Below are 27,590 nucleotides of genomic sequence, written 5' to 3'. Positions count from 1 at the left end.
GAAAAGTAGCCAAGGAAAACAACTTGTAACATGGCTTGTGACAGAAAGGTGAGTCTCAAAATGAAACAGTGTAATGCTTGTATTTTTTATGAAGCTTAGGACAGGGTGCATGTGAAGGAAGACAGACAGCAAAGACCCTTAAAATTATTGGGCTAATAAGTGGCTTCAGTGTTGCAGGTTGTGGGATTTTCCTCACTTACCATTCCCATCTTGCAGTAGCTTACAGGTTAATCATGTAAATGGCAAAAATGCGGGGCTTTAACTCTGAGTAAATGTAGTTTCTTGAGAAAGGGGTTCTGTTACCTGGGATATTGTGGCTCTTCTAGAGTGTTTTGTGTGTGAAAACTCCCTAACAAGGTCCACAGTATGAGGGATTTTTGGGGTGTTTTTTTCTCCTGGCCATTTTCTAATTTGAGGACATGTAATTTAAATTAGGGCCGGTTAACTGTTTTCTGTCTCCACATCCATCTGTGCAGGAGGGCACTCACATATTTGTCTGGTGAGGAGAACGTGTATCAGACCCAGCAGCTCTGGCTGCAGTGGAGTTCAATGGAAACAGAGGGATTTCTCTCAGTGTTTCCTGCTGAGATGGACACTGGTAGATGTCTTTGCTCGAGCTCTGGGTGTGAGGCTGACAGAAAAACCCCAGAGGTGCTGAGGGTCACTGTGTTTGCAGCACTTTGTGTTTGGCTGGGCAGGAAAGGATCTGGGCACTCCTCACAGACACGGTGGGAGCTGCTCCCACCCCTGAGGGACAATTCAAAGCCCCCTGGGCTGGAACAGGAGTCACTTTGGAAGGCTGGCTCTGTCAGCACTCTGAGCTGGCATTTCCCCCTGCTCTCTGAGGAACACAGATGTTGCGGTGTGCTGGCCTTCAGCTCTGCTTCCCAGGGAGGTGACAACCCCAGGGGTTTGCACCGGGCTGTTTGTTTGATTGTTTGTTTGCTGAGCTGTGTGCGTGCCATCAAATCACCACAGAGGTTCTGGTGAGCTCTGAAGAGATGGTTTCCCTCTTCGCTCATTCAGGGGAAAATCTTCCAACTGTGTTGTCAGTGAACTGTAAAGTCCCTGTTCAGGAATGCTGCTGTAAAATTGGAGTTTCTGGGCATCCTCTGTGCCATCCTGGGGGAATCCTGCAGCACCTGTGTGCAGATCCACTGCTGCTGGGGACACCTCAGCCTGGGGCTGGGGAGGGCAGCTGCCACCCAAATCTCTCCCTGTAATCTTATTGCCATGACTTCAGCAGCTCCTGAGGTCACTAATTGCTGTTAGGCTCTGGAGTGACCCTCAAGCAGGTCCCTACTGTGCCTGGAGGATGCTGACTCATTTTCTATCTGTGGTTGGGATGCAGGATGCCAGGGAGAGGAGTAGCAGGAGAGGTCTTCAGAGTGATTTGAAAGGGCTTTTATTTCTACTCACTGAGGAGTTGATTTTTAAAAAAGCCAACAACCCCTTGTGAGTATCCCACCAAAAAAACCTTGAATTCCTCATGAGGTTTTCATGTACTGTTTTTGAAGAGAATAATGAGTGAAATGTGTTTGTGCAGCCCCGAGGATCTTGTAAGAGGGTGCAGGAAAGGAGCCCTGCTTTTGGCTGGTGAGCTCTGAGGTGACACAAATACATCACCCAGTTTGTAAGGGAAATGACACCACTTACACCTGACAGAAAACATAATAACTGCATATAATAGTCAAAATTTTATTCACAGTTAATAACTAAAAGAAAAGCAGGTGTGATGATCAAGCTATCTGGTGCTGTAGATAAGACCTGTGGATGTAGTTGCTGGTGTTGGGTTATTTGTTACATTTTTTGCAAGGTGGTTTGGGATGTGGTTTGGTAGGTAGGTCTATAGCCCAAAACTTTGTACAGGGATTTTTTTAACTCATCCTACCAAACGCTCCAAGTTCTACAGTAAAATATCTCTTGTTAAATTTCCACTTACTCATTTAGAAATATCTAAGCTGATACAGCCACTTCCTTTGCCAGCTTGTTGCTGCGCCTTTCAATACATTCAGGGCTATTAATGAAGTTTTAAGAGAGCAAAACTGAAGTACAGTGTAAACATATGACTCAGTCATTTGCATCTGCATTTTGAGACAGCTACAACTAAGTAGAGCAGTGCATATTTTGAAATCTAAAGTATTTACTGGTCAACAGTAATCCTGATCTCCATGGACTTTTCAGGACGATAGGATAAGAGCATGGGAATGCCCCCACATCCCCCCGCCTCCCAAACACTCCAGGGAAATGTATCTTAACAACTTTGCAGGGTTGTTTGTCACCCTCCACTTCTGGAAGAGACCAGTCAGAATAGAATTACACGTGTACTACACCACCTAAACTCAATTTTGTGTTGGGCTAAGGCAGCTCCAAGGAAGTGTTTTCAACATTCTTTTGAATAAATGGCTGAATCTGAGCAGCAGAGTCTCACTTCAAAGTTATATTTCTTTTATTGCTCCCCATATGTTGAATGATTCAAGCCTTGCTCTCCTCTCTCAGAAGAAGAAACTGCTGGGAACCTCTTTATGTCAAAAAAACCAAGAATTTATTCTTGTTTTAATATGCCTCCTCAATCTGAAATTCCTTCCAGTTTCTGTTCCAGAAATATAACAAATAAAATGATGGCAAAAGAAAAAAAAAACACATAATTTATGGAATACTTGTAAAGTGAAGAGGATGAATCTATTTAGCTCTACACTCCTACTTCAGTCATTTTCCTGGAAGGCAATTTATTTTGAGACTTTAATAATTTAAGTAAAATAAGCAAAATGTTTAAATAAAATGTATCATTATACATGTTGGACTAGCGAAGATGAATATCCTGCATTAGAAACCTGGAGAGGGGAAGCAAAAGGAATGCAGGAAGGTGTTGATAGTAAACTCTGCCTTATGGATCTGCTTTCCCTCATCCAAAATCCTTCAGGTTTGGTTGCTGGGTGTGGCTGGCTGGGAGCACTGCCAGCAGCCAAGGCAGAGCTCTGCTGCCCAGCACCTTTCCTGCACACCTGGGCTCACCTTCAGCAGCTGTTCCCACCTGCACACCTGAATTGGGGTTTCAGATGTTTGTATTTTAGTCACTTTCCCTCTGTGACTGCAGCTTCAATCATCTCTCCTGCTGTAATGCTGGAGGAAAAAACCTACAGAGGCATGGTTACCATAGGAGCCCACATCCTGTAGCCCTGGAACAGAACTGGTGAAGAGCTCATTTTCTGAGTTCTCTCTGAAATGTTGGTGTTTCTTAACCACATGTAGATAAGTTTCTGATTAGAACATTTTCAAAATCCACTGCTCCTGTGTTCTTTTCAGAGTCATACAGAGAATACAGAAAATTATGAACCTTGTTTCTGTTTCCATAGGAAACACAGTTTCATGTTAAATTAAAGCATCTAAACCAAGGAAAGAATTCAGTAAATTCAGTTTTCACAGGCATCTCTGTGACCCTTCGTACCAGTGTAGCCATAATTTCTATAAACAGTGTGCTTAAATCCTTGGGCCAGTAGATAAACAATTCCCCAGGACTGTGACTGTGTATTTATCAAAGACCTGCATCTAAACAGGGCTCCTAAATCCTGTGCAGAGCAGTGCTGCCCAATAGCTGGTGTCCCTGTGCTTGCTGAGTTTTCTGGGGGGTTCTTTTGTTTGGTTTTTGCTTTCAGCACTGGCCCTTTTCACCACCTTTCCATTCTCATGAGAAAAGAGATTATTTAATGCTGACAAATGGAGCTTCTTGATAGAATTATAGTTCTGTTTGTCTAGCCTGGTGTATTGATCCCAGTACCCAAACCTTAATAACCACGTGTGGATTTCACTTTCGCTGTGCTCTGTGACTGTATTGAAAAATATTGTTTTCATCCTTTAATTTTCCAGCTATATACAATTTCAAAGGCACAGGGGTACCGCAGCTATCTCTACAGATTGGTGATGTGGTCCATATCCTGGAGTCCTGTGAAGGTAAGTCACATTTTCCATTTCTTTGTGAATAACATAATCCTTTCACCTCACAGCAGTTCCCTGTATTATTACATCAGTAGCTTTCTAATGCCCTTATTTTTTGTGGTGTGTTGTATTTTGAGGAAGAACCTATTTTTTTCTGAAGAGCCAAAATTAGATATATTACAGTACATGTGGTTTTCAGGGATGCCTTTACCAAATGAGGAAGTCATCAAGGTGAATGTAGAGTTTGTGGAGTTTGTGCCAGCTTGTCATATACCTCAGGGAAGTTACATTAAATTTGATTTAAGATTGAAAGGAGTACACTTTTAGCCTCTAAACTAAATATTTGTTGCTAGGAGATATTGAGCACCCTCATCATCCTGTTGTATAATGAGGAAAACCTGTTAAAGAAATCTGAGTGTCAGCATGATAGAAACTGTTCTGAAAGCCATCCAAAATATTGAACATGTTAAGCAGCAGAAGTCCAAGCCAAGTTGTGCATGATGGACAGTCAATACCTTCCCAATCCCACTGATTCTCTGTAAGTCTGACTGAGCTGCTGAGGTCTCATTAGTATAAAGGAAGGACAGTGGAGTTATTATTACTGACTCAGCAGTTAGGTACCTGCAAATGGCACTGCAAGGGTAATTTATTTTCTATTTGACCACATCAAAAGTTTTTAAAAAATTACAAATTGCTTAAAGCTTTGAAAAATACATTGTAAAATTATCTTCCTCAACCCACTTCTGTTGATAGAACGCGTGTCTTACTGACTGCAGTTATGTTAAAGAGAGGCCAATGGCTGCATGGCTCAGTGGCAGAGCCAGCTCAGTGCTGAGACACCTGGTGTGTTGTGGGCACCAGGCTGCAAAGACTTGGAGGCAGTTTGACCCCAGCCTGTTCCACCACACAGAGCTCTAGGTTGTTTCATCCGGAAACAGCAAAGGATTTGAGGGAGGAGCACCTGAAAAACCATGTTTACAAAGCCCTGGAGGACAAAAACATAATTGTTTCTCTTCTGTTTGTAAGATTAATTCAATATCTTTAAGCATCAGTGAAAAGATTGGTGTCACTCAGAAGACAATGGAGTCACAATGTCCTCTCATAAAAAAAGTAATTCTTCAAGCCTCCATTCTAAACATTTTGGCCAAAATGAATAAGAAGACACCCACTCAAACCAGGAACCTCCTCATCCCTGTATTGTCTGTTAGTTGCAGAAATAGCATTTCAGGCTTTGGATTCCTAGGGTCCATTTGTTGTCAGCCCAGCCTAGTGAGTGAAGTGCTGATCTTACAGGGTTATTTTTTATCTAAAAGTCTTTTCTGAATCCCCTGCCCTTGATGTGCTCTGTCATGCCTTGCTTTATGAAATATGTTTATGAACATATTTCATAAACATATATGTTTATAATGAACATATATGTTTATGAAATATGTCAATGAAGAAGTGGAATCCTTCTCAGTGTGGGAGTGAGGTTCATTTTTTATCAGATATCTTTAAAATGTGCTGCCAGCTGCAGCTGGCGAGTAACCAACGGTGACAGGATTCTTCCTGTGCTCCTTTTATGTCCTGTTCTAGTTGGTTTTGCAGGCACAAAATTTATGCACAGAACACATATGTGCTGTCACAGCAAATGGGATGAAACCAGTTTTACACACTTGGCTGTAAATTGAGTCTATGTGCAAATAATTCAGTTTTAGCAGTAAGATGGAATTTTATTGTTGATAAAACACTGAGAGAAAATAATCCCACTGCAGAACAACCTAAAAAATCTGTCCTGAGTCTTTCTTTTAGGTTAGCAATCATCCTGTGACTTTTAGCATTGCCTTTCTGACTTTACTGTTTGACAGTTGGGATTTATTTTTATTGTTTTATGCTTTGCTTGTGTGGCTGCAACACCTGTGAGAGAAAGGGTGAGAGCAAAGAGATCATATCTGCTCATGAAATTACAATTAGAAAATGTCTGCTTTTGGTCATAAATTCTTTCTGTGGATGAAAAACGTAGTATTCAACAGAGTTAAACATTGTTGCTGTGCAGGTGATTTTTCATGAAGGGGTGTATGCACAGTGGGTGCGGCCCCTGATCTTATTGGGCAAGATTTTTGTGGGTTTTGTAGTTTATTGAGACTTAACTGTGGAATAGATGGAAGAAACCCTGAATGAATTTTTAACTTGCTGCAGTTCTGCACTCCTGCATTTCAGAAAGGTTTTCTAGCTACAAATGCAGCAGGAGCCCAATAATGGCCCTGAGGTTTCTTGACATTCTAATTTTAATTTACACCAAGAAGCTGCTTATTATGGTTGTGTCCAAAAGCCATAGTTTCTCATGGCACAAAAATGACTTAACCTGATCACATTGAAGGAAATTGGATCTGTAACAACCATGTGCTGCCCTGGATTAATACTGGGCCTGGAACAGTAAGAGCTTCATGGGCTACCCAGGACCATGGGGGATTTTGGCTAATGTAGATATCTAAGGGTGCATATATCACTCTGCAAAACAAATATCTTATTCTACCTTTTTTATGTGAGCATGGGGTGTTAAATTCTGTGTACAATTATCCGTACCTACTGTGCAAGGCTTGAAAGCAGACAACACAATCATATCTGATAATATGCAAGTCATGCTCAATATAATCCCTGCTACTCACTCGAAGCTCTGTATCTTTAAAGTAACTATTCATTTTTATAAATACCATGCTAAGTATTTTTTATGTGAAATAAACCCCATGACTTTATTGTGTGCTTTGTAATGCACGGGTTTTTTTGTCATACCAAGTGATTTTTCTTCCTTTTAGATTGGTACAGGGGTTACCTAGTGAGGTACAAAGGAGCAGAGGTAAGATCACGTTGTCCTTTCCTATGAGACTGTTGAAGGGGGCAGCCCATGAAGTGGGTTTTTGAAATTTCTGCCTAGATAGTCCTGATCTCTCTGTTCTGATCTCTCAAGTCAGCTCTTTCCACTCTTTCCTTTCAAGATGAATAAAATGATCAGCATCCATCCTGGACGGTGTTGGTAAATAGAAGTGAGGGCTGGGAAGAGCAGATCAATGAAGAAGAATGACTGTGCCTTCAGGTTAACAGCTGTTGAAGCCACCATTTCAATTGAATTTTGACTCAATTTGCTGCTAGATGTGCTTGTTTCTGTACTTTTTCCAAGGATTGTTTAAGTTAAAAACAGCACAAACAACTTGTATGAGGCTTAAGTTCTTAAATATCTCTTATGTACAAAAATCATATTAGTTTTTTTAAAGGTCAATATTCTTAGACTTGAAAATGGAAAGCCACAGAGGCAAAGTTTTTACCCTGAGTATGATGACTCCTGAGTCAAGTAGCAAGAAAATTACTTCTAGTTTCAACTGCACTTTTCTATAAGAAAAGCATTATTTTTTGTAATTTCTTCTCAGTATAATATTTTCTAGGGAGCAGAAATGCAAATGTACTAAAACACTGCACCAGTGTTTGAATTACTTTGACATTTCTTGTGACTGAAAATGTTATAACTACTTATTCTACATAACATTTCTATTTTTATAGATTAAAATTTAGCCTAAAAATAAAAAGGGAAAATATTTACCAGAACTAACAACTTCCTTTTAACTAATTCCTGATTAATTCCTAATATTGCTAAAGGGCTTCAAGATCATCATGCATAACATTCTTTAAAACGTATTATTAATTTCATGTACTAAGATATCACTAAAATTACCATTACTGGGCCCCTCTTCTTTTGCTTTGGTCCTTCACAGACTTTTTTGAACTTTAATCTTAACAAAAAAAAAGTGGAAGTGATAAGACACAATTGTGTTTTGATTAAGATCCAGTGCTTAAAAGAAAATGGTTATAAAAGCTGCGAACTGATTCAGAGAAAGGCTTTCTAAAGAAGCACATACTTCTTTGAATTATTGAATTATCATGGTACTTGAAGTACCACATGTGAGTTATTGAATAGAGAATCCAGGAAGGATCTAGTGGATTACCATGGTGAGGTTACCAGTTCAGGGGAGCATTGTCATGGACAGAGTGACTGTCAAACATTCCTTCAGGATGACTTGAGACGTTTCAGCTTTTGAAGAGCAAGGAAAGTCACATTAGAACTTCTGGTCTGGTGCCCGTTTGTATTCTACAGAGATCAGTTAAAATAGATATGAGAGGATGCACAGACACAATGTTTCTTTACTGAATTTAAATTGTATTTTATTAAATTTTATTTAATTGAATTGTTATCTGGGGTGGAAAATGGTGTTTCTTAGGAAGAAAGATGCCTATGCATTCTACATCTAAAGAGAAATGAAAAACTTCAATTATTTGTCTGTCAAATAGAAATGCATCCATCTGAACAGAAAGCTAAATAACCAGGAGTTAGTTTGGATATTACAGTTTGTCATTACAGTTTATGTTCACAGCCATGGTTGTTACCTAAATGTTTTTGGAGAATAAATGTGGATTTATAAATTTTTCTGCTTCATCAGGGAATATTTCCTAAATCCTTCATCTACATCAAGGAAGCTGCTGCTGAAAAGAAAAGGTATGGAATTTATCTGGTTTTTTACATTATTGAGCTTGTCTGCTAAAGAATGAGTTTTAAGGCATTTCTTACCTCACCCACAGGGAGTATAAGATACACCCATGAAACCAGACACTCTTTTGCTCTTTCCTTCCCTTTCCTAGACATACAGAAAATGTCATACCTGCTGAGATTCCCTTAGTCCAAGAAGTTACCACTACTCTCTGGGAATGGGGAAGCATCTGGAAGCAGCTCTATGTGGTAGGACGTTTTACATGCTGTTTGTTACCTCTCAGTCCTATTTATGCACACTGGGGCCTTGTTCAAATTAATCTCTTCCTACATTTGGGGCAGGCTCTGGGTGGATTTAAGAAATTGCTTTCTCACCACTAAGATTTTCTTCAGTGGCTTTAAATGCCTAGTGACTTTAAATCCAGCCCAGCCATCAGCCTTGGACTGGATCATGCTGGAGGTCTCTCCCAACCTGGGTGGCTCTGTGGTTCTGTAAAGGGAAAGCTGGCATTGCTGGGGAGTGGTGTAGCTTCATGCCTGTTTGTATCCTGTGCATGATAAATTCTTCTTAATTTTGATTTGTAGCATTGGAAAGTTTCCAGGTAGGAGAATAAAAGATAATTGGGATGAATTTGAAAAAGATTCCTGGTGCTCAGGGACTGCTAGAACAGAAGATGTTCAAGGGTTACTGGGTGCAAGTAGCCATTAACAATTGGCAATTTCAAGAATTGTGCTGACTGTTCCAGGATCCCAGCCACTGGATTTTTCTTTATCTCTGTTGGGGCAAAGGGATCTTGAATGTGCAGTAGTTTCCTGAAACATGCCACTTTTTGATTAAGCCAGCAATGAAAACTCTGCTTTATTTTCAGTGAATAACACTAGAACTGCTGTAGTCACTTCTGTGTATTCTCTCATTTATCTCTTAAATGCATTAATACCACACTCAAGTGTTGTTGTTCCCACCAGTATCTCCATACAGAAATTAATAGTTTTTGTAATGTTTTCTCTTGATAAGAATTTGTTCAAGAGTTTTAAAACAACACAATTAATACAATAAACAACACAATAAAATACAAATAACATAATTCCTTATCCTGATACAAAATGTCATGTTATTTCTTTATGATCATGTGGGATATTCTGTCCTTAAGAATTTGTGGGATGAGACATCATTATTTTGCCTACTTCTTGTTCCTGCCATCATTTAGCACTAATATGACATGTGGCCTTTAGTTGTCAGGCTCAGTGTTTCACTTCAGCTCAAAGCCTGAAACTCACTGATGCTTTTTTCTCTCTCAGACAAACAAGAAAGCCAGGTTCCAGCAGGTGCAGTCCATGATGTGTGACTTGATGGAGTGGCGGTCACAGCTTCTGTCTGGGACTTTGCCAAAAGATGAGCTCAAAGAACTCAAGCAGAAAGTCACATCCAAAATTGACTATGGTAACAAGTAAGTGGCTTCTGGAAAGCATGATTTAGTTTAAAGCACAGCACCAAAGAGATGAGGATAAAGTTTTCATGTTCACAGGTTGGAATTCAAAAGTGTTGTTCATATAGAATGTTCAGGCTTCTCCCTGTAACTCCTGTGCTGATAGTGGATACCATGAGGCTTTTCATAGCAAAATGCTTTTTCAAAATACTGATTTCTTTCTTCATTATAAATGCATGAGCCTGTGAATTGGGAAGATTTGATGTTAGATAACCAGCCTCTGTGTACCTGTATTACCAGCGTACTTGGGGCCCAAAACTTGTCCATCTGTCACAAACATGGCCTGTGTCCAGTAAGTGACCCTCAAAAGTGGTGCTGGCAAACTGCAGTAAGTGTGCAAACAAGCACATCCACACCCAATTCACTAGGGAATTTCCAGGCAGAACTCTGGTTCTGGTAATAGAAGTGAAACTACCAGGGACAGAAAAGTTACTTGACAAAGTGTCTTGTCTGCTCCTTGCTAATAAAAAGTCACTGCAACACAACATGCTTTTTAGCAAAAATTGCGGGGTTGTGTGAGGTTAATGGTGTCCCACCATCTGATGAGGTTTGGGGAGAGAGAGCTTGGTAAGAAAATCTTCACAGTACTGTTTTTAGAGGCATTAGAATCTGCTTATAAACTGTGATTTGCTGTTTTAAGTGACTGTGGTTGCTGTGGCCTGAAGGCCTCTGTGCAGCTGAAAGTCTACAATTACCTGTGGCTGCACATAAAAATGACCACAAGGCGTTAAAACATTCTAAACTTGTTCACTGTGACTTGGATGCAAATTTGTAATACATTGCATTCATACAGAGCACACTGTGAAATATCCTACAGCACTGTGTGGAGCTGAATGCTCACTCAAAACCAGAATTCACTTTCACGTTCTCCAATCAAAGAAGCCCAGCTGAGATTAAAACAACATTAAAATTCATTTGCTTTCAGACTTCTGTTTTGTCAGTCTTACATTCTTTCCGTGTTATGAGACAGTGAAGTGCTTCCTTTGGAAGAGTAAGGGTGAAAGGGATGTTTAAAATAATTGGGGTTGCAAGCTGGAAAGTGTTTGTAAGCTCCTGAAAGCATGGGGTTGAGTTGTGTGGTGTGAAGGAAACTTGCCAAACTGTGGGGAAGGAAAAAAGGGGAAATGACAATGAGGGCTGAAGGGGTCGTTGTGGGAGAGGGAAAAAGAGTGGCAGAAAAAAAGGCACAATTAGTGTGAGAGCAGGGCAGAGGACAGCAGGGTTAAGCATTGGGACAGAAAGAGTGAGGGAGCAACATAAAAGCAGAAGGTAACAGGAAGACCCTAAACATCTTGATCATAAACATTGAGTGTTGAAAGCAAAAAGCAATGAAGACTGCTAGAAATCATTGAGCAGGGTGAATCTATTTTGTGTGAGAGGCATTTCAATGCTTTGGTGACATTTCTAAAAATTCCTAAGTATTGGACAGCAGCTTAAAAAATCATGGGGTATAGTTAGATTTTTCTTCATTAAATACTGTTGCATGTATTTAAATTTTATAACTTTAAATCTTTAAGTGTCTCCTTGTTTGTTACATTTCTAAGCTTTCTTTATTGGGAAGGAAATAACCCTACCATTATGCCTTTTGTATTTTCACAGAGTACTTGAGCTCGACCTGATAGTTAGAGATGAGGATGGAAATATCTTGGATCCAGATAAAACCAGTGTTATCAGCCTGTTTCATGCACATGAAGAAGCAACTAATAAAATCACTGAGAGAATTAAGGAGGAAATGGTAGGAATGGCTGGCTAAACTTGATTCTTCCCTTGCTAAAATCCAAACAAAAACTCGTGTAAGGGTTGAAGGATGGAACTGTAAAATTTGGTGGAAATTTTTTCCTCTGACACAAGATCCACAGTCTTGTGTTATAAAAAAAATATGGCTAAGCCTCAAATTGAATTGCATTTGTGCTCTGGGTTTGAGCTGTGGGCTGGGCTCAAAGCTCGTGTCTAAAGCTGGTTCTAAATCCGTTCTTGAACTCCTATATTGAAAAATGTCCCCACTCCATCCCTGGACTACTCAATAGTCTGAATTGCACAGGGAATAGTCACACACTTGGAGTTCAGGCTGCAAAGCAGCACTTGACCACAACTTGTTTTCACAAACTCTTGTGACTACACCGGCTGTTTGCTAAGTGTTGCTGCTTGCTAGTCAGTCTGATGGAGCTGAAGAATTCAAGCTCACTGAAGAGGAACTAGAGTGAATTCAGCATAGTCTTCTGGACACCAGAAGTTCATGTCCCAAAGCAAAGCTGACAAGTGCATGAATTAAATCTTTTTAAATGCAAAGCAGGTGACTCCACTTCCTTGACCTTTTGCAATATTAAACCTCTGCAAGGATTTGTAAGCCTCTTTGGTTCTTTTCTCCATTTATGAGAAAGTGAACTGTAAAACAGCAAGTAAATCACTAAAGAGAAAATAGTTGGTTTGTCATGACACTTCAATAACACCCATGACAAATCACTGGAAAGCACCTTGTAATTAACTGACAATATAAGGAAAATGAAACTTGGAAGTCTGTGGTAGACTGTGGTGACTTATTTTTAAAACAGAGACAAACAATAGGTTTAGAAATGTTAAGAAGCTGCTTCTTGATGGTTAAGATGGGAGGTAAGAAGAATTCAGGAGCCTATTTTTGAGGCAGTGAACCTGCTCAGCTGTGTCCTGATCTCAGCATGTTATTTGTCTCCTCTTCAAAGAGACTGACTTCATTTTGCTACTGCTCTAGCACACTGCAACCCCTCTGTGATGTGGATCATAGGCCTTCTGCTGCAGCCTACTGCGTTCAAAAATAAATTCCTTCAGGCTTGTAGGTTTGTCTCTGTGCTGACATCTTAATACTTGCTCTTTCCTTTAAGAGTGGGGGGGATATTTCCCCCTTTACATCATTGCCTACTGGCTGAAGAATTGGCCTAAGCCATGGGAGTCACAGAACAGCTCAATGTGGAAGAGAATTATGATAATTACTAAGTCCAACTCCCTGGTCTCCTTTTCAATTTTAACTATTACATATACCTAATGTAAAATTGCTTGTAGTATAGCAGCATTTTAATTCCTGGGTTATTATTAACTGATTTTCCTCCTCCTGATTAGTCAAAGGACCAGCCAGATTATGCATCGTACTCCCGGCTGTCTTCATCCCCCACCCACAGCCTGTATGTGTTTGTGAGGAATTTTGTCTGCAGAATTGGAGAGGATGCAGAGCTCTTTATGTCCCTGTACGACCCCCAGAAGTCAACAATTATAAGGTAAAGCTTCCTCCTCTGCCTGCAGAAGAGTAGCAAATGGAACTGGCCAAAATGAACTCAATTAATTGCCAATGTGCTGTAGTAAAGCAAAGAATATGTAAACAAAAGGAATAAAACCAAAAGCACAGCGTGGACAGATGCTGTTGCTGTCTGCTGCTGAAGAATTCTGAGTTTTCAATTATTTTCATAGGTAATTCCTGGATTGACCATTTCAGTAGTTTGGAAAAGCCTGAGTCCATTTCAAATTTTAGAGATTGCTCTGGATGGGAAATATTGTGGTGTTTGGAGTAAAGTTCTGAAGGGGGAGGAGAGGGAAAAGAATTAAATTTATAAATTTATGGGTAGATTAAGATTCTCTTGAGTATTCCCATCAAACAGACTATCATGATGGTAAAGTTGCCTCAAAAAAAGGTGCCCATTTGTGTTATGTTCAAGTCACTCTTTTAAAACTTACTGGTGATACTTGTATAGTGTTTTTCTTGTCTTTTTAGTCTGGTCTTAGACTTGAATCATCACCACAGGCTGTCTGTTATGCAACTTTTGTACTGTGTAAAGGGAGAATTTTTTAATCCCTTGACAGTGAGATATTTATCTTCCAAACAGTGAGAACTACTTGGTGAGATGGGGGAGTCGAGGCTTTCCAAAGGAAATTGATATGCTCAACAATCTTAAAGTGGTGTTCACAGTAAGTGTTTTCCAGTTTGCTTCCCTTTGTATTTGCAAATGACATTCTCCTCTCTGTGCTCACTGTCAGATCTCATAAAGAGCAATCAAGATGAAGAAGGGAGAGGTAATCCCAGAAACAGAGCAAGGTGACAAGTCACTACGTTCTTCAGGGCAGTGACAATGATTCAGTGGCCTTTCTTTAGATCACTTTGCTGCTTCATGAATTTTTTGATGACTTGATTTATTTAGTCTTATCTGCTGTATCTGTTGATTGTTATTATTCTGTCACTTTATCTTACCTTATATTTTTATCAAAGTTTAAACTGTCTGTTTTTTCCTCCTTTTGATGTGCTCAGATTTTTTAATTTTTTGAGTTTTTGGGTGTTTGTTTGGTTTTGTTTACTTTTTTTCCCCCCAGTGATTGCTAAGATTCAGTTTATTGCTGCAGCTCCTGTTTCAATTTCACAACTTGCTTTTTACCCAAGTAACACCATGGTTCTTTTTTGTTTGTATCTTAGGATCTTGGAAATAAAGACCTTAGCAGAGACAAAATTTATTTAGTTTGCCAGATAGTACGAGTGGGCAGGATGGACCTGAGGGACAGTAACTCCAAGAAATACACACAAGGGCTGCGGCGGCCCTTCGGCGTGGCAGGTACTGGTGTCTCCTGTGCTATGGTTGAACCAACATATCAGTGATTTTTGCAGCCCTGGACTATTAAAGTCTCTACCAAGATGAGTCGGAATACCCATCAGCTCTATCAATTGGTTTCTGTACTTTTTGAAGTCTGTAAAGACTGCACTTACATGGACGTTTTAGTTCAAGTCCAAAATCCACTTTTGAATTTCATTTCCTAATTATTCACAGAGTGCCAAGCTGTGGGAGTGAAAGCACTGAACCAATTCAATAACAGATGCCTTTGCAGATGAAATAAAGTCAGTGCTTATGTCCCCAAAGCTCTGATACTTGTACTCCCAAGTTTTTCTGAATTCTCCCTCTCTCTCCACAGCAGCATGGTTTTAGTGAGGGCTTTGCACAAAATGCTCTGCCCCACAAACCCAGCCCTGCTGCTGGAAAATCCACATTTACCTTGAGGCACAATGTTCATAGATAAGAGAAGATATTCTGAGATGCTCTTCTATGTTCTGATGAATTTTCTTTTATTCTTCTAGTCATGGATATTACAGATATCATAAAAGGAAAATCTGAAAGCGATGAAGAGAAGCAGCATTTCATTCCCTTTCATCCGTAAGAGTGTCATAGATATCTTTTTTTAATATGTGAAAGTATTTATTTATCTATCTCTGTTCCTGAAACAATCTGTGAAATGGTTAAAGAATAAGAGAGTTTTCCTTTAAAAATTTTATGTTGCAATAGTGCTAATTATTTAGGTATGACTTTAAATGGCATTTAAGGCTTGCAGAGGTACCACAGCACATTAAATTAATGAATTATTCCACAAATGGGCTCCTTCAGACAGCTGGTATCATGTCTGATTTCACAAACCCACGTCAAATAGTTACAAGTGAGATTTACAAGCAAGGATAACTACTATTTTATGAGTTTGGTTCTGTTTAGAATTTGAGAAAAATCTGAGTAAAATCTGTGTTTCCTTTAAAAAGTAACAGAATTATCATATACTATCTTCAGAAGAAATACCAGAGCAGCTGCCTAAAAATGTGATGCTCACAGATCAAATGCAGAGATACCAGTGGAAATACTGGAAATAACTTTGTGTGTCCTACATTGGACTGCTGCTATGTACTGTGGAGAGTAAATTTAATTCTAAAAGACTCAGGTATGACACACCATTTCACTTGTTTCTAATTTGACCCAACAGGTTTGCTCTGTGAGAATTTTTTTCTAAATTCAAAAGCAGCTGATAAAATTTCCAAGTTCATTTATCTGGCTGTTTGTCAGGGAAAGTGGACTGAGCTGGAGTGGCAGGTTGGTGAGTGCACTCACATTGTCACTGTCACAAAACGCCATTCTTGGTGGCTGACTGAATCTTCCTCACTTCAGTGTACACACAACTGAATGTGAGTGGGCTGTCACTTGAGTGAGAGATAATAAAAATACTGAATATATCACAATCAGGCAATACTGCAAAGGCTGAGGCTGTTAGTCTCTTATGTTCTAAATAGTGTCTGATATATTTAGCACTCAGTTCCTGAGCAGACATTGCTATTTCTCTTGCAGGGTAGTGGCAGAGAATGACTTTCTACACAGTCTCCTAAGCAAAATCACTGCATCAAAAGGAGACAGTGGTGGACAAGGTAAAGCACATTTTTATTATTTTATTTTAAGTAACACAGTATTTTTGTGAAACTTTATGTTGGAGCTGTAGTACCACCATGAAGGTGAGTCAGCTTTGAAGCTGGAATTGAGGAACCATGAGTTTGTTAAAGAATCTTAGGGGCTATTTAAATTAGTAGTGACAATTTTGCATTATAGAGCTTTTACTTTCATCTGCAGGAAGTGGGAAAGCAAATTCTTATCCCTGTTTTGGTGGGTAGAAGAGGCAATCATTTGAAGACAGATTTTTCTTTCTTTTCCTACCAAAAAATGTAACTTTTTTTTCTTTATTTGCACTTCATAGGTCTGTGGGTAACAGTGAAAATGCTGGTTGGAGACGTGATTCAGACTAGAAAGGATTACCCACACCTTGTAGACAGAACCACGGTTGTTGCTAGAAAGCTGGGATTCCCTGAAATAATCATGCCAGGTAGGAGGTGCTTTGTTCTCTGATAGGAAGGGATTTCTTCTCATTCCCCATGTTAATAAGCATCAGCTGCTGCCTTACTGATTTCTGTAATGGCTAACTCAGAGGATCTTTAGAATTCACTCATGGTTAGTTTTCTTTCCATATTATTTCATTGTTATACAAAATAATGAAATCCTTGGAAAGTCGTTTCTACTAGTTAAGCAGGAAAAATAAAATCCAGACAGTGAGGGATAAACCTATCTCCTTGTGCTTAACTTGTAGGTTATGGTGGATGTCACTTGAATTTTAAATGAACCTTGTTTTTATTGAAAGTTATTCCTGTCCTTGAAATAATAACAACAAAGCACTGTGAAATATCTTCATTTCATTTGTATGTATGACAAGATATTTTCCAATCAAAATCACTCACTGTCTGCTGGGCTCCTTTTTAAAAAACAAACAACGAAATCCTCCCTCTTCCCAACTCGAGTAAAATCTCAATCCTTTTAAAACTCATTTGGATTCGTTCAGAGGAGAGAATTAAAATAGGAAGCTCCCTCCAGAGAGAGAGCTGGATATTTGGGGGAAATTCCTGATGGGAGTTAGAAGGTAAAGCTTCTTCCTCCTCTGACTGCAGAAGAGTAGCAAATGGAACTGGCCAAAATGAACTCAAATAGTTGCCAATATGCTGTAATAATCTAATAATGCAGAGAACGTGTAAATAAAGGGAATGAAACCAAAAGCAAAGGGAAGCTTGGACAGATCTTGTTGCTGTCTGCTGCTGAAGAATTCTGAGTTTCCAAATGCTTTCACTGGTAATTCCTGGATTGTACATTTCAGAAGTTTGGAAAAGCCTGAGTCCATTTCAAGTTTTAGAGATTGTGCAAGATGGGAAATATTGTGGTTTAGGTTTAAAGTTTGCCACCTCACCAGCAGGTGTCGGGGCAGGACGAGAATTGCATCGAGTCACACTGAGCTTTCATTTGCTTCTCCTCACCTCCTAGTTTTGCTTTAGCAAAGATAACGAACTGAAAATTTAAGTTCAGATGGAAAATAATAACATTTTTATCTGTTTCACAGCAAACAATCAGGTACTCGTGCAGTTCAGCTGATCCTATGCTCTCAGAGCATTTTAATTGCTTTTTAACCTTTCAATTTCTCTTTCAGGAGACATAAGAAATGACATATACATTACATTGCTGTATGGAGATTTTGATAAATACAATAAAACAAATCAGAGAAATGTAGAAGTGATAATGTGTGTCTGTGATGAAGAAGGAAAAGTGTTGCCAGTAAGTTTTCCTTTTTTTCTCTAATGAGGAGCATAGAAACATGAGCTGAATTTTTGATGTAAGGCTTAACTTACACATTTAATAAAACACCACTATTCAAAAACTCAATTTCCTTGTGTCATCCTGTGACATATTGTGACAAATAAGCTTTATGATTTTTAAAAAATTAAAATCTATTAAAGCCCTATAAAAGTCTTGTATAAAATGTAACAAGGAATAACATTGAATGACCTATTTTAGCTGTGCCAAGGAGCAAGTGCTGATTCTGACAATTACTGCATTCTTACTCTAGGGTTTTTCTTGAGGAAATTCCCAGAGGAATGCAATTTGCACACTGAAATGTTAGAAGTACCATTTCTGCTACATAAAAAATGCTTCATTTGTGCCAGGAAGTCTGTGTCACTGTCACTGAATTGAGTAGATGGCAAAGAATGAAATTAGTGACAACAATTACAAATGCAACATAAATATTTACAGTGTCTTTTTGCTTGTCTGTTCCCATTTTGAAGATCCTTTGTCTTTTCCTTAGGGTTTGTCACTAGTTTGGTATTCAGGGGGATTTTTGACCTGTCATTTTCTGAGCTTTATAGTGTTGGGATCATGAGGGTGAAATCATTAAGATATTCTTGAGATAAAATAAAGATGGAGTAAAACACTGTGGTTCATGACTTGTTTATGAACTGCAACTGCTTAAAATGTAAGTTGAAAGCTTGAGTAAAGAAAATTCTAATCCCACATAAGGTTTAAGGTCCACACAACAAATTCTAGCCCTGATTACAAAACAGTGCCTGTACCTATGACAGCACCTGACCATGACTCACATGCACAGACGTTAACTCTATTCTGTATTCCATCGAATCACATATAAACAAAAATATTCCTTAGAGAAATAAACCTATTACCATGCATTAAATCTTGCATTTCAATATTATGCATGCTCAGTTCTGCAGATACAGAATTTCTGCAAATCTTAGGAGAAAGTGACTTTGTCTCCTTTTCTTTGAGGTGAAATGTCACACCTGCTTTCTGTGGCTAATATGCCTTGGATATATTTAAGCAACAATTTTGAGGAGGTCATTGAAATGCTGTTGAATGCATGTAGTAACAAAAGTGGCTGTTTTTTCATTTTGGCCTATAAAGATACTCCAAACCAATAGGCTTTCAAACCCATCAATTTATATCAATGTTTCTCATAACAGGAATGTGTTCACTACCCAGGAAACTGGTTGGTTCTGTTCAGGTATCAAAGGAGTTCCAGTTGCAGAGCTAGCCCTTGATTTACTGTTACAAGGAACAGGACTTTTGTTCCAAGTGAATGTCACAGAGGTGACAAACAAGTAGGTGCATAAACCTTGAAAAATATCTGCTCAGGCAGATGAGACATTGCTTTCTGCAGTTAAATCCCTCTGACCAGACCATACAAATCATCTTCAGGTACCAGCATCACACCCTTCTGGTCACAGGGCACCCTGGTGTTTGAAGCAGGCTTTTAAGGTTCACTGGATTTTCAGCAGGATTATTGCACCTTTGCAGCAGTGAGTGCAGCCTGGATTGGATTAGTTGAATCAGTGCCTTCAGCAGAGAATTTAACGTTTGCTTCCTTCAGGGACTTTGGTTTCATGTCTGGCAGATATCAGGATCTTGGTGCCTCCCTGTCCAGCAGTAACTTTTACTCTGCGTGTACAGCCCAGCTGCAGTCAGCCAGGGCAAACAGATGCAGGCCAAGTCTTCACAGACTCACTAAGGAAAACCACAAGTTTTGAAGCTGATGAAGTCTTTCACTTGGCTCTATCCTAGTTCAGATAGTCTTTGGAGAATGGGAAATTCTAATTGTTTATTGTTGTCCAGTTTGGAAGTCACCACTGGTGTCCGGCCTAGAGCTTCTGAGACTCTGCTGGAAGAAAATATTTAAAAATAAATGGAGAAATAAAGAGAATAATGAAGCTAGATTTTTTTTTTCCTTTTGTATTTCTTCAGCTAATTGAGATGTTGGTTACTTAAATTTATCAGATGGGGAAATCAAGTCAATTTTATGTTCTTCACACATCTTCTAGAGCCCACTGTGTGTGGGTCCTGTAAAATGCAATTACACTGGCTGTACCCATAGATTATGGTAAATGTTTATTTCCATTGTGTTCAGAGGCTTGGAAAATGCAGTGTTTTCATGTTCACGCTTCCCCTCTCTTGGTGCTGTCATTATTATTTAACTTTGGACGATGCCATACCCAAATCCAGCCCGCAGTGAGGGCGGGGAGCAGAGCCGTGAGGGGAGGCCACGTTCCAGGGCTGAGAACTCCCAGCTCAGGACTCAGGGGAGGCTCTCTGGGGACTCTGTGGTTAAGCTCAAGTTAATTTACCAAAACTGCTCCAAAACGTACCCAAATGAAGGGGCACTAAGCAGTGTTTGTTCCCTCCTTTTGTAAGAATGCTGTGTGCCTGGGAGCAGGGGACAAGCCCGTGAGCGAGTACAGATCCGTTGTTTACTACCAGGTCAAGCAGCCACGATGGATGGAGACACTGAAGGTATGGTGTGAAAACTTCCCACTTTATTTCTTCATTTCTTAATGCCTCACACAGAAAAGTTGCACAGTATCAGCTTCCCTCCAAAAACCATCTTGTCCCTGACTACAGCTGAAGCATGAAGCCTTAGTCATACATCAGTTATTAGAGATACATGGTCATTGAGGCTTGAAATTTGGCCTAGAAAGAGATGTGTAGGTTTTGTTCAGCAAAACGAATGAGATCATCTTAGACAACCTTATGTCCTAACAGGGCTCACCAAAAATGAAATACTGCATTTGTTCTATTTTGGCGAAGCGATGGATACGAGGAGCTTCAATTAAAAAACAAACAAGACCAAACCAAAACCCAAATGAAAACACCAACCTCCTCTTCTGATTTCAAAAAGAAAAAACTGTCTTACTTCTCTTTAGAGACACACTAATAATTACCTAATCAAGCTTCAATGTCCATGATTGGAATATGCCCAGAAGCTGCCAGAAACAGTTCTTACAAACTATGACAGGCTTGCATGCTTTTTTTAAGACAAAATAAAATAAATATGTATGACAAGCTTGCAATTATTACCTTAGGGTGTGCTACCTATGATGGTGAAGGACAGGGAGGGAATGGAAGCATGATTTCAAACAGGAGCTTATTTGTTGTTTTGAAAACATTGACCCATTCTTTTTATTGCCTATTATATTAGTTCCTTGCTAAATTATTCTGTAATTCAATGTTGTGTACAGGATCACTAACAGCAGATCTTTTTTAAAAACATCATTAATATTAAGGCATTGTTTAGTAAGATTTGTGAAGTTGTGATTGCACACAAAGGTGTTCAAATCCTTAAATTTTTAGAACTAGGAACTTGATAATATGAAAAATTGTGCTTTCCCTTACACAGTTGGCCTTTTTTGTTGCTTGTTTGACTTAAAGTATGCTGTTATAAGAATAAAGCACTTGCAAGTTCCTGTGATTCTCCTCAATGCTTTACAATTAATTTAATCACTAAAATATCATCAATTTATTTTGCTGGAATTTTCATACCCTTTTCACCTGTTTAATAAATTAGTTGTCAATTTCTATATCTGAAATGTGGGATTTGCATAGTGCAGGGGTGTTTAATTTTCTGGGGTTAAAAGGGTGAGCAGTAGGACTGCACTGTGATTATTTTCTAACACCTGTGTGTGATAACTCTGGATTCTGTGCTTCATTTCTTTGCTGGTGCCAGACTTTGAGCAAAGTCTAACAGATCATTGCTGATCAAACCCCACATTGCTTCTGTTATCAGGCTCAACAGTTTGAAATGGCCTCCAAAAGGCACCATGGAAACAGAAGAAGTGGGGCTTATTTATTCTAAAATTGGGGGCCATTACATGTGAAACCACCCCTCATAACTCTCCTCACTCTTTTCTGATTTTACCAAAGGTGGCAGTCCCCATTGAGGACATGCAGAGGATCCATCTGCGCTTCATGTTCAGGCACAGGTCGGCTCAGGAGTGTAAGTAGGGAATTTTTACTTCCGTGAATTTTAATTCATTGATGGGCAGTCAACCCAAAGTCTTTTGCTTTGCAGCTAAAGATAAGGGAGAGAAGAATTTTGCAATGGCCTACATAAGACTAATGAAGGAGGATGGAACAACTCTCCATGATGGCATCCATGATTTGTTAGTCTTAAAGGTATGGGCTCAGATTTATTTCTTTCATTCACAAGACATCTTTTCTCCCACTGTTGCCTTTGACTGCATTGTGTATTTGCTTACTGCTAGATTGATTTTATTATTCTATCAAAGATGATACTGTGTTTTCCATCTGAACAAAATGGAAAGGTGTACTCTGTTCCATTGTCAGTAAATATTGCTCTGAATTTTAATGACAAAAAGATATTATCCAAGCACAGAGATGAGAGATGATTTATTTTTACTGGTATTTGTGCTTTTGGCCTTCTGTAGCATAGAGAAAGTTGTGCTGCAGCTCTGTGCTTGGGTGGGTACCATTCCTCTTGCTGGATATGGGAAGTGTTTGATCCACTTGGAATCTTTATCTCATGAATAATCTGGGAATGCAGTCTTAGGAAAATGATGGTTTTAAACTGCTGCGTAGTTCCTCAGGTACAAAATTGAAAGTTTCAGCAATTTGGTTTTGGGTGTGAAGAAAAGCTTTAGTTGGCCCTAGCTAGAAACAGCATCTTTAACTTTGCAAAGGAAGCAGGGAACAGATGTTTTGACTTTTCTTTTGTTTTGTTTTTTGTTTTCTCCTCTTGGAGAATGGAGTCTAGCAAGAGCTAAGAACCAGAAATCACTTCCAGTACAAAGGACACTTCAGTTGCTTCTCAGCACTCTTCTCAGTAAACAAGTTTGCTGTATCATTAATACCAAGTGAGATGCATGCAACTAAATCAAGTTGCTTAGGCAAGCCAAAAGAGATTAATGGCAGCATATAGTTATTTATCTTCTCTTCATTGAAACTATCATTTAAAATATTGAGACTAGAAGGAAAATTGTGGACTGTGTGGTTAATGTTGGTTGTGAAATTCCACCTAATTCATTTCTGCATCAGCTCAGTAATTTTTTTGAAGTGACAGCATGGGTGAGAAATGCTAAATGGAAATGACCTACTTTATGGTTGTGAGAAACAGATTTTCTGACATATGCTTGCCTATTCTAGTATTAAAAACAGTAATTGTAAGCTGTAAGTGTTTAAAGCAGTCATACACCTGGCCTTTCAAAATAAGTAATTTGAAAACTCCTAAGTTTAAACTGTCTTTAGGCATTGGATCTTTTTTGAGAGACTTTTGGATGAAAACTTCATCTTTTTCCCATTGTCTATATGATTTGTCCCAAAAGAAGGAAGTCAAGAGTTTATTTTGCTTCCAGATATTTGGGAAGTAATTATTTAGCAAGCCTGATACAATCATAGATGTTGATGCTGCTCTGTGTTTTGCTGTATAAAGGTTTTGCTTCTTTTTTTCTAGGTCTCTTAGAGTCAATTTTTAGCCTTGCCTCTTTGATACAAAGTAGAAAGCAGCAGTCACTGAACCAGATAAAACTCCAAAACTTTAAAATGGTTTTTGCAGCTCCTTGCTTATCCACATTTGTAGACTAAAGGTCTGCAATTGAGTCATATCTGCCACAGAGTTGTAGCTTTAAGAGACATCATCATCAGGGAAAATTTCTGGAGTTTTGTTAAAGAAACACTGTGTTCTTTAAACAGTGAGGAGCGTGATTTTTATTGTCTTTGTCTAAGACTTCTTTCCTGTCTGGGGAATCCTAAGATAAGACCCAGAAAATCTGTGGGATTGTGGCACAGATGTTGATGAAAAAGAGGAGGGAAAAATCTCTGTTGGCTCTCTGGTTTTGTACTGTTCATTCTATTGAAAAGTACATATTCCATGTCATTCAGTTACTGCAGCATACTGTCTGATTTAAAATATAATCTTACCATGCCCTGATCTTTTCTGTTCAAGGTCCAGGTATGAAATTATAAGGAGGATATCAAAACAGCGCTGCTGTTCTTTCCTTACTCAGTCCTGCTTTCTGCTTTTAAGTTGTGTGCAGACAATATAATCATGTTGTCTATATCCTGTGTACAGTCTTCAAGGTGATGCTCAATATTCTGCAGTGTTCCACACCCACTGACATTTTACTGAGAGATTGGCTCCTGCTTTTACTCTGCATGGGGTGTCAACCCTCAAAGTCCCCTCCTGCACCTCAGTTTTATTTACTTCTCTAGTACAAAAGTACAAAATAAGTCTAATTTTAAATTAGACATAAATCCAGGGGTATGAAATATGTAATGAATGGTGTGTTGTTTTTCAGGGAGACAGTAAAAAAATGGAGGATGCTGGTGCTTATTTGACATTGCCTTCTACACGTCTGCACACGGAAAACAAGGGAGCAACCTTGGTCAGGAGCTCAAGCATTGTTGGGGGGCTTTCAGTCAGCACAAGAGATTCATTTTACATTTCAACTCTCGTTTGTTCTACAAAGTTAACTCAGAATGGTATGTACCTTCTAAACAGCTGGGAGTTGAGAAAGAAAACGTGTGCACAAGTTGATAAATCAGACGTTAAATTGTAATGTCTGTCTGTTCATTTTCCATTAGTGGGCTTGCTGGGTCTCCTGAAGTGGCGCATGAAGCCAGAGCTGCTCCAGGAGAACCTGGAAAAGCTGAAGATTGTGGATGGAGAGGAAGTAGTGAAGGTAAATCCTTAAATCCTTATTCTAATAATAGTTATTCTTCAGGCACATGATGCCTTTGTTAGTTTGCAAAGTTCATGAGCAAAGCTCTTCATTAGAGGGAGCAAGAAGGCCAACACCTGGGCAGGATCCTTCACAGGGCTGGCCAGCTTTGCTCCTACTTTTTAATTTCATTCTCTGGTATTGGCTATTGCTGGCCTGGGAGATTTCCAAGATTATTATTAGCAGATGAAGATAGTAATGATGATTTTCCACAATTTCTATCCATCTGTTTCCTTTTGTCTATCTGAAGTATCACAAACAATTCCTACTGCTTTCTTTGCAGTTCTTAATATTAATTTACATGTTGATCTTAAATCCAAGAAGTGTTATGTGCCCAACAAAGCACTGCTTAACTTAATGAGTATATGAATAAAAGTTGCTAGTATTTTAGAAAATGGCATATATCATTACCTTTGTGTCTTTAAGCATAAACATTAGATGTCTCCAGAGAGAAGGAATAAGAATTAAATTTGAAAAAAGAGGAAGAAAGAGGAGTGGGGGTTTTTTTAACCAGAGATTTGTGTCCCAAGTCAGTGAGATACTTTTCTTTGATTTAAAGCAGAATTTGAATCAGATCACAGAAGCAGGAAAAGTCTTTTTAATCAACATGTATATGTGAAAATAGCAACCACTAATCTGTGTCACTAAGGAGCATAGTTTCAACAAGTTTTGTCATTTATATAATATTCTTATCTTTTCCATAAGCTTTGAGCTAAGCATGTATTATTGATTGCTTGTGTCTAAGGATGCAGGTTTTTAAAACTAAAGCAACTAGGGCCTAAACCCTTGGAAATGTTTTCTCAATTTAAGTGATGCTTCAGTAAAGATAGTAAAATTCTAACTTGATGGAAACCAGGTCTGGTATCAGAAAATTTTCTTGTGAGGTTTTCAAGTTGAATTGGTTATCAGTTTGTCTTTTCACATTCTCTAGTTTCTCCAGGATACATTGGATGCCCTGTTTAACATCATGATGGAACATTCCCACAGTAATGAGTATGACATCCTTGTCTTTGATGCACTGGTAAGAACCAGCACCAACGAATTTATTTGTCAAAGTAAAGAACCTTAGAATTTTGAACAAACTATCAAGTTTTGCAGTTCAGAGAATCAGTCTTTAAGTCTCTATAGAACAGAGGAATATTACTCATTGACTGAAAATCAAATTTCTTTAAAAATTTAAATAGAAAATTACCAGAAATGTTTTAAGAAAGTGAATATTTAAGTTTGCAATGTGACTCAATGTGTCTCTGTCTGTTTAGATCTATATCATAGGGCTCATTGCAGACCGTAAGTTTCAGCACTTTAACACTGTTTTGGAAGCATACATCCAACAGCACTTTAGTGCAACCTTGGCATACAAGTAAGTTTGTTTTCTCTTCTTTCTCTTCTTTCCTAAACCTCCACCATCATGTAAAATAAGTAAATCCTGCTTGTGACTTTTCTGATGTAATTTATGGTGACTGTTGTTTTGATGCTGCTGTTTGCTTATCTGCCTCTGAGACATATTTGATTATAAGTGGAATTAATGAACCCGTAGCAAATGATTTGGGGTTAAATGATGCTTTGGCATTTGTTTTCTGTCACCTGGATTTTGCTGTGTCTGAGCATTTCACCTGTATCCTGTCAAATTTATCAGAAGATGCTTTGCTGTGAAGCCTCTCCATTTGTATCCCTGGCCTTAAGGAGAAATGCCTCAGGTGAGGACTTGAGGCTCTCCTTAGCCCATTTACATAGCTTTCCACATTTTTTTCCACATCAAGCAGACTCAAAGGAAAAAGAATTGTTTGGGAGCTGTCAAGTCTTCATATGCATTTTAGTCTGATGTTGTGTCAGGAGGGGTTCAGTGCAGTGAAGTGGAATTTTGATATTTGTTACGTGTCCTGCTGTGAAATGGAGTTTTAGTATTTGTTACATGGTCACGCCAATGGATGAACTTGTTTATTTCTTTGTTTTCAACTTTTGGAGCTTCTACGCAACACCCAGATGGGAAGACATGGACTCATAGAAAAGAGTGAAAACTGCAGAAATGTTACACACCAAATTTAATCCTGGATCCCTGCTTTATTTAGAATAGGCTTTTGCAGATGATGGTAGGATAAAATGACTGAATTATGAAGGAAGGTAACATCTTCAGCTGATGCAGATCTCTGTGATGTGCTCGAAGAGAGTGGATGTGGATTTTTAATCTACCTGATGTCTCGTTCTGGCAGCTTAATGGAGAGGCAGATTGAAGCAGAACTTTAATTTGGAACATGAATAGTACAGGAAAGACCTGAGCTGGAGGTTTGGAATAGCTGGGGCTATCTTCCACTATCTGTGTTGAATTTGCATCAGTTCTAACTCAACACTAAATGTCACAAAAATCATGCACTAGACCATGAGTTTCCTAAAGCTGAACGGCAGCAGTGCAAAATCAGCCCTTTCTCACACCTCAGTAAAGTTGAAGTGAGCATTAGTGGGCTCAGAAAGCTCAAGCACCAACTATGTGCTCTTCTTCAATCCTCTCTCACTCCATCAGTAATAAGCACACGTAATTTAATGCTTTACAGTACTGTGAAAGAAGAAAAGGAAGGGTGCAGAACCTCTCAGGACAGCCTTACTTGCACAAAATATTTCTAAGACTTACCTGGCTGGAAGTATCTGATGACTTAATGTGGTAGAGGCAAAATAAGAATGTTTATGATTGTTCCCCATATCATGTGTTTTCTTGGCATTATTGATTCGAGGCGCATCATGGAAGATTTATTCTGGTTCCAGAATAATTTATGAAATAAACAAGTGTGTGTGTGGGCTAACTCCTAACTAGGAAGGAAATACTGTGTCCCAGACATATTATAACCATGTCATGATATGGTTGGTTGGCCAAACTGTTACCCATTTATTCAGTTCCTGTTGAGTCATCCCTTCTCCTGGCTTTTAGAGAGCTCTGAGAGGGCTAAACATGCACTACTCCTACGTTCAAGTTGGATAGATATTGTTCCAACTCAGAGAAGCTGTA

At 38.9% G+C, this 27,590-nt stretch overlaps 1 protein-coding gene across 2 annotated transcripts in view; it reads left to right on the top strand.

Annotated features, from left to right (window-relative positions):
• Positions 1–27,590, top strand: part of DOCK2 (dedicator of cytokinesis 2) — a 161,370-nt gene that overhangs the window by 3,838 nt on the left and 129,942 nt on the right. For both annotated transcript variants that reach the window (XR_005258503.1, XM_038149792.1), the window contains exons 2-21: positions 3,868–3,951; positions 6,732–6,772; positions 8,406–8,461; positions 8,605–8,701; positions 9,752–9,900; positions 11,539–11,674; positions 13,033–13,187; positions 13,791–13,872; positions 14,372–14,507; positions 15,026–15,101; positions 16,053–16,129; positions 16,453–16,578; positions 17,725–17,849; positions 20,274–20,372; positions 21,780–21,852; positions 21,928–22,031; positions 24,170–24,353; positions 24,456–24,553; positions 25,524–25,613; positions 25,852–25,952. Coding sequence is in view for 1 of the 2 variants with exons in the window: in XM_038149792.1 (XP_038005720.1) it covers positions 3,868–3,951; positions 6,732–6,772; positions 8,406–8,461; positions 8,605–8,701; positions 9,752–9,900; positions 11,539–11,674; positions 13,033–13,187; positions 13,791–13,872; positions 14,372–14,507; positions 15,026–15,101; positions 16,053–16,129; positions 16,453–16,578; positions 17,725–17,849; positions 20,274–20,372; positions 21,780–21,852; positions 21,928–22,031; positions 24,170–24,353; positions 24,456–24,553; positions 25,524–25,613; positions 25,852–25,952 (2,089 nt within the window). In the remaining variant the exon portion in view is untranslated. The remainder of the gene's footprint in view (positions 1–3,867; positions 3,952–6,731; positions 6,773–8,405; positions 8,462–8,604; positions 8,702–9,751; positions 9,901–11,538; positions 11,675–13,032; positions 13,188–13,790; positions 13,873–14,371; positions 14,508–15,025; positions 15,102–16,052; positions 16,130–16,452; positions 16,579–17,724; positions 17,850–20,273; positions 20,373–21,779; positions 21,853–21,927; positions 22,032–24,169; positions 24,354–24,455; positions 24,554–25,523; positions 25,614–25,851; positions 25,953–27,590) is intronic.

Source organism: Motacilla alba, chromosome 13, assembly GCF_015832195.1.
Source record: "Motacilla alba alba isolate MOTALB_02 chromosome 13, Motacilla_alba_V1.0_pri, whole genome shotgun sequence".
NCBI lineage: Eukaryota > Metazoa > Chordata > Aves > Passeriformes > Motacillidae > Motacilla > Motacilla alba.
This window is presented reverse-complemented; position numbering and strand designations above follow the sequence as displayed.